Raw genomic sequence first — 11,491 nt, forward strand, 5'->3', positions numbered from 1 at the left:
AGTACATTCATTTTAATGGCTGAAATTCTGCCTAATAGTGAAAGCTTTATTCATCCTTTCCCAAATCTCCAATTCTTTCTTAATCTCTTCCCACAGTTTAATATAGAATCATAGAATCATAGAGTTAGAAGAGACCACAAGGGCCATCGAGTCCAACCCCCTGCCAAGCATAAGTTGAAATAAGTTGAGATTTCTCACGAACAGCCAAATCCTGAAATATTTTACTTTTTAACCTCTTTAGGCCAGAGATCTTTTCTAAGGCCTTTTTTGGCTGCTCATCCATGTTTTTTTTTTTTTTTAAAGTTTTTTTATTAGGTTTTCACGTTTTATATTGACATCACAAACACACAAAGACAAAGACAAACATGTATAATTTCAAATCCTTACTTTCTTAACTACATTCTCTGACTTCCCCGCACCACCCCTTCATACATCCTAATTCCAATAGTTAGCTCAGCAAGTTCTTACTCTCATCTTCACAATATTATTGTAATTATTTTTTTAACTTAGTTCTGCTTAATTAACCAAATTTAACTTATACATCAATTATAACCATTACATCCTTTTCTAAGGTCGACCTAAGTTCCCTTCCACAAATTTCCCAATTTTAAATATTAGTTACTGAACACACTACCTAAACATAAAAATCTTAAAATTATCCTCCTTTTGGATTCAGAAGCTCTCACCCCCCCCTCTTTCCCGGTTTCGATCCCCCAGAACAGAAGATGTCCACAATATCAGTTCTTAGCCTGGATTTCTCACGTCCGAGGCCTTCAAATCTCCGTCAGTCCCTCTCCGCCGGTTTTGTTGATAGTCCTTTATGTTGGTCATCGGGTCTCGAAGGAGCTCTATCCCAGTAAAATCCATGTTTCTTCCAGCCAGTCCTCCATATTCCAAAACGGAGCCCCAATCATATTTCTTGCTTCTTTTAAGTCCAAATGTTCCAAGTGTCCCAAAGGCTTCCTCTTTCATCTTGGACAAATTTGCAATCCGTAGTTCTTCAATTTCAATCCAAATTCCCATAATCTGAATCTTGTTTTCTTTATAATCCACAATTTCCTTGTTTTCTTTATATTCCACAATTGTAGGCTTCTGGTTGGCCCTTTCCACCAGCAACATTTCCGCTCCTCCTTCTCTCTCCTCTAGTTCTGAAAATATCTCTTCTGATTCAGCTGCAGAATTATTTTTTGTCAAGTCCTTAGCACAGTCAACAGGATTATTTACTTTAAGATTCAAGGTCGCAAGCTTTGTAGCCATAGCTGTACTCTGGTCTTGTAATTTTCCCACGAGCAGAAACATTTTTTCCAACTCGGCCTGTAATTTTCCATCTGCAGCCATTGTAATGTCTCAGAATCCCCCCTAGAGGGATTCTGGTTACTTAGTAGTCCTTCTCCAACAGTCAGTAACTTTATTTATTTATTTCTTCTTTGTTTCCAACAACTTAGAATCAAATGTAGCACATCTAGTCCTTAAAGATAGTAAATAACAATTTTTTCTAGGTTTGAAAGCTCGTTTGACAGCTCCTTTGACAGCTGTCAAACTCCTTGTGTCTCCTCAGCAGGCTCGCTCACGGATCGCTCACGGATCCGGGGGGGGGGGGTTCACATCAACTTCTAAGATTCAGTTCTCATCCTCCAGCACAAAACTTCTAATGCCAATCATGAAATTAATAACTTTTGTCTCACAAAGAGAGAGATGGTCTCTCCACCTTAGTTATCCAATTCTTGCTTTAAATGTCTGCAGGAAGGGGGGGCGGGCTTCCTTTTAGCACTCCCCCGATCGTTCCAAATTCAAGGAAAAAGAATTTTTTAAATCCAAATTCCGTACTACTCACGGGTTATTTCTTTTTCAGTCCAAATGTTCAAGGAAAAAAGTCAGCGCTCTCCGGCCATGGCTCGCGGCTTCACTCCACTACTCACAGCACCACGCCACTCTCCGCACCCTCTCCGAAGCCTTTAAAAAGGCTTCTTTGTGGGTCGGGGGGGCGCAAATGGTGCCCGCCGAGTCACCAAGTCCACAGGCATCCGCGCCTGTGGTTTCTGAGGGTCCCCGCGTCGCCGCCGCGGCAGGACCCGTCCTCAGTAGAGCCGATTCCCTCCAGAGCTCGGAGGGAATCCGCCATTAACCGATCGCGCTAACCCGGAAGTCCAATAATTATGTTTTTAACCAACATTTTGGTTTTATCTGTATTTATTTTGAAACCCGCCACTTCTCCAAACCTTTTAATTTCTTCTAATGCTTTGGGAATGCTTACCATATGCTGTTCCAGTGTTAACACCACATCATCAGCAAATGGCCTTAATTTATAGGCTCTGAGTCCCACCTCTATTCCTTTGAGTTCCTTGTTTCTCCTTATATTCTGCTGCAATATTTCTAATGTCAAAATGAACAACGGAGACAAGGGATAGCCTTGTCTAGTACCTTTTATTATTTGGCATTTGTCTGAGATAATATTATTTACTAGTACATTTGCAGATTGATCAGTATAAATTGCTTTGATTGGAAATGCAGGGTACAAATTTAAATCAGGAACACATAAATAAAACAATTTAAATAAATAAGTGGCAATCTATGCAGGAGTCCTAAAACAATGCCTGCTGAAATCTCCTCACTCCTTCCTTCCTTGTGACTAACAGAAACAGAATACATTTTGAAAAATAGTAAAAATAAGAGTAACTAGGCACAGCTGCTTACCTTGCATATGTTATACTTAAAGCAGGATTTTTTTAAAAAGTTCAGGGAGCACACAGCCTTACAGGAGAAAGGTCCTTCAGTGGCCTATTACAACAACTTGACTGTGATTTGTTTAAAGCAAAGAGGAGAGGAATGGCAAAAGAAGACTCTCCAAGGCAGGACTAGTCCAGAGATCATCTTCAGTTCACCTCCAGAGTCCCAAAAGACGAGTCTTCCCACTCATAAGTTGCCATCATCCTTATCATCAGAGAAACCATCAATACCCATTTTGAGTACTTAACCCGGGGATTTGTGCATCTCAGATGAGACTAGGAAAGTTCTTAAATGAGAGTCTGAAAATAGGCATGTAATTGCTGACTTGAGCTCCGGGAACAGTATTTACAATGTCTCAGAATTGGTGCCTGTATATTGTCAGTGAAGGAAACGGGGTATTTCAACCATATAAGGAGAGTGTTTGTTTTCAATCCATGTACAGATCCATACACCACTATTTTCTAAATTATGGGTTGAAATGAGGAAGCCAAAAAACAACTTTCTTCTCCATAAGGGTCCTTGATACCTCAAAGAGTACTCAGTTTCCTTTCAAGAGGAAGTTGGGTCAGATTTGTACTATAAATTGTGTGCATTCAGTGTTAAAATTTAAAGTGTGCACCATATCTACAAAAGCCAATGAACGCTGGATTTATGTTATCAGGAGCAGTTACGCAAAATGAAAAGAGTCAATTATGGAAAACAGTGACATTGAGTTTTCTTAGCTTGAAGCATTTATTCTGCTTCTCTTAGTCAGGGGGAGGGCAAGGAGCTCGGTGGGCCACCCTAGCCTGGTTTTATAGTGAGTGTAAATCTTACTGAGAAACTACACTGACTTCCAAGGTTCCGGCAAACATTATTTTCACATTTTAAAGAATACATTTGGTGGCTGCAGATGAATACCAGACACCACAACACGAGAGGGAGGGTGTGGCTTCCTGGAGTTTTGCTCAATGGTGTCCCCACGCCAGTGGATGGTCACCTTGGCATGGGGCCATCCACTTGGCAACTGCACTCTTGGAAAGGGTTGGCTGCAGCCCCCACTGTCTCCACTGCTGCCTTTTGGCGCTGAAAGGTAAGGACAGGAAGGCCTCTTATCGCCTTGTGCTGGCTGGAGGTTTCACTGGAGGAACGCAGGCTTCACAGCATGTATAAATAAGAATCACGGGTAAAGGTAAAGGGACCCCTGACCATTAGGTCCAGTCGTGGCCGACTCTGGTATAAGTATAAGACGCCGCCATGTATAAGACACTCCCTACTTTTGGGGACCCCAAATTTAGAAAATGGACATATGCACTATCCATGTATAAGACACCCCCATATTTTTAACCTTATTTTAAAGTAAAAAAACCTAGTCTTATACACAGAAAAGTATGGTAGCTCCTGCTTCTCCCAGCAGCGGTGCAACCTGCTCCTTAACTGGCCATTTCCTGAAATGGTCTTCTCTGGCCCCATCTCCTTTAATTGCTTTTCCCTTAGCGACCACCATTTCCCCATTCTTCTATTTCAATTTGTGGACTTATTCCAGAGCGATTAATTATGTTCAAGTGCTATTGTATGAATATTTTAATAATTAAAAAGAAAATGAAGCAAACTTACATTATAGCAGTGTTTATCATCATCAATTGAATGAAAGAAAGGAACACCCCCACCTCCGACAATGGCAATCATGAGAAAGGTGGGTTCTCAGGGCCTGGTTACAATACCCCAAAATGTGACTGCAAATGCCCCTCTAAGCAGACAGAAGAGTAACATGAAGACAACCTTTGCCAACCAGGTGCCCTCCAGATGTTTTGGGACTATTAAGAGTCCACAACATCTAGAAAGCACCAGGGACGGAAAAGGCTATCTCCACTTGCAGAGATTGCTCTGCTGTTCCGTTTGTCTATAAAAAAAGGAAAAAAGTTGGATTAATGTCCGTCCCCAAAGAGACAAAGCAGCATGGGGGAAACACAAGAGAACAACAGTTTGATGGCAATATCATTTAGATATACTGTAAAAAGTGAGTGAATAAAGGGGTTCCAGAGGAAGCAGCAGTAGATTTAAGTTTAATACTGGCTTGTTCTTTTTCCCAGTATTCTTGGGAACTGTTTTCCCTGTAGATTCTTACTCCTTTTGCACTAGTTCTCTACTTTTAAAAATGCTGGTAAAATAGGTAAGCTATTTCCTCCACCACTTCAAAGAGAAACATCTTCGAGATTTCACTCCTCCCCTTCGCGGAAGGCACTGCAGTCAAGCTGAGGTTCCCACAGGAGGAAAGTGTTGAGGAAATAATTTCCCCTTCCCCCTGCAGCCACTCCCCCCCCCCCATGTTGTTCTGGAGGCTCTCCAGCAGAGATTTTCAGGGCGAAGACAAAGCGGGCAAGAAGACAGAACGAGGCCCTTCTCTGTGTCCTCCCTCCCCGAGAGGTTTGGAGGGTGGCAACATGAGAATGGGCCTTTTCTGTGGTGGCTCCCGACTGTGAAATGCTCTCCCCAGAGAGGCTTGCATATCTTTAGGTGAACACATTTCTCTTTCCCCAGGCCTTTGGCCATTAGATAATGTATGGCCTGTTAAATATGGGGGGGGGGGCTGTTCTTATGATTATGTTCTTAATGTTGTACACCACCCTGGGATCTTTGGATAAATTGAAGTATATAAATAATCAGAATAGTAACACTCTTCTAGTTCTCCAATGAGAGTATCTTATGATCACAGGAACTCCTAATCCCACACCACAGCCTTTCCCAGTCATGAGGACAAGAAACATATTTGTTCTTTTGTTGTTGTTTTTAAAAAAGAATGCTAGATTCTCAGAAAGTTGCATGAAGAATGAAGAGAGAGAACTGCCCTACTAAAAAAGAAAGACCTGTATGTAGTTTTACTATGTGTATTTCCCCCGCTGTGCCTGTTTTGCATGGTGCACACAAAGTGATGACATAGCGATGCATAAGCAGGTTGTCTGGAAATCAATCAAACATAAGCAAAACCTGCCAACTCTGCTTTGCCTCTTCCACCCTGTAGAGTTTAATATGTTCCATATGACTGCTGTGGGGCTGAGCAGCTGCATTCTCGGGTGCCTTCTGACTCTTTTGGTTTACACTTACTGCCAACGGTACCAGCAGCAGTCGCACGATGCAACTGTCATCCACCCAGTATCACCGGCTCCTCTGAATACCAACATCACTAATCACATCAACAAGCTGGACAAGTACGACTCTGTAGAAGCCATCAAGGTAAGGAATGGATAGGGCTGGTGCTCTTTAAAGGTGTTAGATGTGCAGATACTCTGGACAATTACTGTGGTCCAAAAAGGGACTGCTGCTGTTATGTTTCAGATTTATGGAACCAGTATTCTAATGGGTCAAAACCTTTTTTTTGGGGGGGGGAGGCAAAAATACAAAACAAAAACCCACACACATTATTTTACTCACACGGAGACTACAGGAAAAGATTTCCACATGAAGACTTCCTTCTTGTCATTCTTGTGTGAATAAGAGTGACCATGGCAGTGTCTGCTGCCTCCTCAAAGGTGTTACGCATTTACAAAGTCATACCTTTTGGGTTTCCTCCTCCTCTTGTGTTCTTCCCAGTCTTCTTGTCCTGAACATCTTCTTGCTACTTCAGTTCTCTTTTTCAACCTCCTTCCTTATTAAATCTATATTTCTTACAATAGCTTCCTCTTGCTATCTCTCCAATTTCAACCTCTGGTGTTGCTTTTGCCATCTCTACCCCTCCACCTCCTAGATAATGTTGTAAGTGTGCATATCTTTTAGTGATCAGTTGCCCTGTTTTGCATTTTATTATTTCAGTTTGAATGATGTGTTTTCTAAACTCTTCCTCCCCCTCCCTTTTCTTATTCCCAGGCATTTAACAAAAATAACCTGATACTAGAAGAGCAAAACAAGTACTTTAATCCACATCTCACTGCAAAGGCATATTCCAATGCCTATTTTACAGATCTGAACCACTATGATGAGTATTAAGAGGGAAAATCTGTATAACTCACATTCGTCCCCAAGGCCTGGGTCCTCAGACATCATGTTGCTGCCATCGTCAACAAAACATTGACTTGTGTGGGTAAAAGGTTTCCCTTTCTAAAATGTTACATTTCAGTACAATATTTGTACTGTAGAATTAAATCATGGGGTCCTTTTGCATTGGCCAATCTGTTTTGGTCAACATGCTGCCATCCTCCTAATTGCTAGAGACCGCCTAGGAGAAAACTTTTATACAACTGGGAGGCCTCCTCCCTGCCACAAATAAGATTATTGAATGGAATGATCCTGATTTGTATGGAAGCAAGTCCTTCTCACCTTCAAGGGTCATTGGCACCTTCTGGGCTGGATACTTGGGATTCATGAACTTGTTTTGGACTTTGTGGAAACTGGGAATAGTTTATGGCAGGACTACAAGCTACTTCTGGCACAAGGGAAGCTGGTAAAAGAGGTGCTAGAGAAATGGAGCCATTGAGTGATAGAACCGATCAGAAATGTGCATGCTTTGTCTGTTTCAATCTGCTGGGATGTATCTGTGAAACGGAAGCAGGGAAGACATGCCAAACTATTTCCACATGTTACTAAGGATCTACTTCTGCCTGATGGGTGGCCCCTGCAATGTATCTGCATGGACTCCACCTGGATTGTGCATTAGGACATTCACAAAGCCACCAGAGCAGAAAGATGGCCCCGGACTGTCTTGCAGATCCATCACACCCTTTGCCTGCCTCCCTTAGGAAGAGATGGAAAGCACAAATGCTTCTATTTTTAATGGCTCTTTTTTATTATTCATGAAGTTAAAAACAGCATAAAGTATATTAAGCAAAGCATTATTGCAATAGTTTTGATGCACCAAGTGAGATTTCTCATCATGCCTGGTTATGTAAATAGTGGAAGTGCTTGATGACAAACTAGAGGAAATAAATTGGGGCTCCAAATTTTGTACCAGTTTCACTGCCCTCTTGCTGTTGCTTGCTTTTATCAATAATGATAGGTTTGCCTTTTTTCAAAGAAAAACTACTATTCTGTTGCAAGGAATGTCAGAGTTATTACATTAAATGCTTCAGCCAGCTGGTTTCACAGCATGTATAGCTCAGGTGTATATGTTCTATTTGCTAAAGTAAATACCAAATATGATGTAACATTTCATGGTAGCGAAAAAGGAGAGAGCAAGCCAGGGCTCTACGCTCTTTGGATGTGCGCTTGATTCTTTAGCTCTGCACACACAAGACTGCTTTTGCCCTCCCTCCAAGCACACAAATTTGAAGCTCAGTGTCTCACCTTAAGCTAGCAACCCCATGCTTGTCTTCAGCAACGGACAGCATTGGCTCAATGGAAATGGCCTCTTATTTTGAAGCAAGAGACCATTGGCCACTGACACTCACAAGGCGGCAGTCAGGCCTTAAGAGGAAATGCAAGAGCTACAGTGTGGAAACGCAAAGCATAGTGGATATTTTTTTCTGTGCCTCTGTAGAAGACACTGTGTTTCTTTCCTCAGATTCCTTCCTGTTTTTTATACCTGGTCCTGAGAACACATTTCTTCCCTAAGAGCCAAACCGTTTGAGGGAATAAACACACAGAGGCAGCTGCACAAATGGTTTCTTAATCAGCACTGCTTGAGACAAATTTACAGTTGCAGTACACCTTTTTTGTTAAACGTAACACAATTTCCCTTGATGGTTTTCTTAAAACAAGTTGGGAATTGGCTCCCCTCCCGCAGCTGTCCTTTTCTGCCTCTGGGGTTCCCCACCCCTCTGCAGCTGCAAAGGATCCCTCTGTATTGGTGAGCAAAGAGCATCTAAAATCTCAGGTGAGATTACTGGGGGACATGATGGGTGGTTGTAGGACTGCAGCCATGCAAAAATGCCTTGGCGAGTCAAGTAGTTCATTAGGATGCACATTGCCATTTTGTTGTCAAAGAATAGCCAATTACCCCTTGTATTGCATAAAAAGCCTGAAAGCTCAAGGCCAGTTTTTACAGGGTTCCTTCTTACTGCCCACCACCACCCAACCCTTTTGCAGCAGGGAACCACTTCTACCCCTTAATTTACAGTATTTAACCTTATATTCATTTATGGGCATTCCCCATCTTGCAGTATTGATTCCCGAGAGATTTTTCTTCTTCACACAAAACGCAGGTACCATGACTATGGTTCTGGCCTAGTTTCTCTTCTCATCATATCCTGACTTTGCCGATTCCCTCCATCTGAGGGAATTAGTGATCTGAGGCCACTAACATTTTCAATTCTTTTAGCAAGACTGGCTGAGTTTTTCAGGCTCTATTCCTATCTTACATTCCTATTTTACATTCCTGCCCAGGGTTAATGGGAATTTTTGAACTTTTAACCATGGTTTACTTTAAGTGAACAGGCAATGTCATACCTGTTAGAGTTAGCTGTGCCTTCAGCCATGGATTTCAGTGTATTTAAAATCCTCCCTCTTGCTTGGGTTGTGCTAGTGCTTCCTGTGGCGATGCAACTGTGTCAACAGAGCAGTGGGATTTGGAAGTCCATTTCTGCGGTGGCAAAAGGGGTTGCCTGCCTCTTTCTGCTCAGCTAACCTCCCCAGATCCATGAATTGACAAAACTTTCCTTCAGCCAACAGAATTCTTCCATTGTCTAACCTGGGACACGATTTTCTTGCTGGATACTGTCCACAAGTCTTTGGGCATAGAACTGGCCTTAAGAAGTAACAGACATGCCTCAAATTTGTTGGATGAAAAAACAAGGCCGAAGCTCTCTCCTACCTGAAAATGCAGTGCTTGCTCCGCTTGCCTCACCTTCCTCTGCTCATCAGTTCTCCCCGCCCTTGTTTCCTGTTCCTTCCATCTCATGCTTCTTCTTTACTGCATCCTCCCTTCTCTCCAAGGAATATTCATGTTTTACACCCATGCTTAGGGTTGTTTTGTGTTTAGAAGTCAGCTCTCAACCCACCCACCACCTGCAGAAGCCACAAAGCATGTTCCTCTTGCCACCCTCTGGGGAAAGGCTCCTTTCCAAGAGCCCCTTCTCATAGACTGGCACAGGGCAGTGTGAAAGGGTGGACACACAATAGCTCATTTGCTGCTGCTAAATTTCCATGGAATCCCAAGATAACTTAGCAGCAGCCGGCACAGTTGACCTGTCAAGTTTCACTCCTGTTCCTTCATTCTGCATGGGGGGAAAGGAGGGCCTGTTGTTTCCTTCTCTGTCACCACCTGGAACTTGGGCCAACTAGGCCCTTGGAAATTTGCACCCCTGCTATAAGGTGACTCCAACTAAGCCCTCCTCAGAGGAGACCCCACAGCAGTCAATGGGCACAACGAGCTTAAGCTTATTGATTTCAGAGTGTGTACACTGTTGCATTCAACTCAGTATCATATTTTTGATAGTTCACTTAAATTTGAGGCTCTTTGTGATTAATGACATGGATTGTGTTGCCATTAGGAAGCATTTCGGTATCAATGCACCATCCAGTTTTGTACAGCCCAGTGTGCTCTTCCCCATTGGCACATAGCTGCTAGGTGTGCAGATAAGCATTTAATTCCTGTTGTTTCTATTGGAATGTTTTCTATGATAAACCCAGCGTGGGGGCAAGGTGAGTCTCTCCCACAACTTCTTGCCTAGGACGTTTGAAGCCAGCTGAGCAGTGCCTTCAAGTATGTGAACAGCTCGATTGTCACAAAAAGGACAACTGTCTCCTTCCTGGAGCAGGTGTCTGTGTGTATATATAAAACTACCAATTAAAAATCCCCCCTAGAACATTTGTCTTGGCCTTGTGCACACAGCATGCACAGTGACAGCAATGCCCAGGATGGTGCAAGGATGGAGGCTGCTTTGCCTGGAACTACAAGAGACGCTGGAGAGAGCCTAGCAGGTCTTGATTGTTTAGAGCTGGCTGGCTGGGGAGCCTGTGGTTGCTTTGGAAGTGACACTGCCTTTGTGGACTGCTGTGCCTCCATCACAGTCAACTTGTACATTTGTAAATAAACAGATTATTAACAAAGTTATCCTAAGTCTTTAAGTCCTCTCTCTCTTAAGTCACATTTCTCTAACACGGGGAGAAGGAACACTACACTACATTCCAGTGTTATGGAACACTCTCCTTGGGAAGGTACCCGGTGAAAACATGTGGGTGGCGTGTGTTAACTTCCACATTTTAAACTTGGGGTGGGGGTGGGGAGTTCACTGCTTCATATTTTCAAATCATTCTTTCAATGGTGATAGCTCCACTGAGTGCTACCCTGGTAAATAGCAAAGGTGGAAGATGAAAACCTACGGCAATAAACTACAGAAGGAACATGTGGCAGCTGGAAACAAACTGACCACACAGTGAAAGCCCAAAAAACCCACAACAGTACTTCCATTTTTAAAATTCTATGAGTTCTTAACAGATGCAGTAATCAGCATCTATAAAAACTAGAGGTCATCAGAAATCCATCAGCATTAGCATTAAGAGATCCATAAACCACCTAAACTGAGTGTCAGCAACATTTTAAGAGCAATGCTAAAAGGGAAATGAAACTACAGAATTCTTTGCAGGGGTGACTGAGCTGTTCCCTTAATATCTTCAGAAGTTACTCACATTTGAAATAATTATAGGAAGTATCAAGGTAGATCCAAGGGAGTTGCCAGTTTTTGCACTGCTCCTTTGCTTTTAACATCAAAATGTTCTGCCACAAAGAACGTTATGTGTGGATTTCAAGCAGGTGTTAAAAGAAGAATCTGCTTTGTTTGTTTGCTTCCTGGTCTAAGGACAACCTTGTAACCCAGTCAAATGGTTCAAAGAAGATAAGAAAAACTCTGAACCG

The 11,491-nt window shown here is 42.6% G+C and overlaps 1 protein-coding gene across 2 annotated transcripts in view; it reads left to right on the top strand.

Annotated features, from left to right (window-relative positions):
- The window catches only part of SEMA5A (semaphorin 5A), a 134,537-nt gene extending 123,847 nt beyond the window's left edge, over positions 1 to 10,690 (top strand). For both annotated transcript variants that reach the window (XM_081012942.1, XM_081012943.1), the window contains exons 21-22: positions 5,729 to 5,940; positions 6,571 to 10,690. In XM_081012942.1, the coding sequence (XP_080869068.1) occupies positions 5,729 to 5,940; positions 6,571 to 6,690 (332 nt within the window). In that variant the 3' untranslated portion in view covers positions 6,691 to 10,690. The remainder of the gene's footprint in view (positions 1 to 5,728; positions 5,941 to 6,570) is intronic.
- The last annotated feature ends 801 nt before the right edge of the window (positions 10,691 to 11,491 follow it).

This window comes from Podarcis pityusensis (assembly GCF_964106645.2).
Source record: "Podarcis pityusensis genome assembly, chromosome: 7".
Classification (NCBI taxonomy): Eukaryota; Metazoa; Chordata; class Lepidosauria; order Squamata; family Lacertidae; genus Podarcis; species Podarcis pityusensis.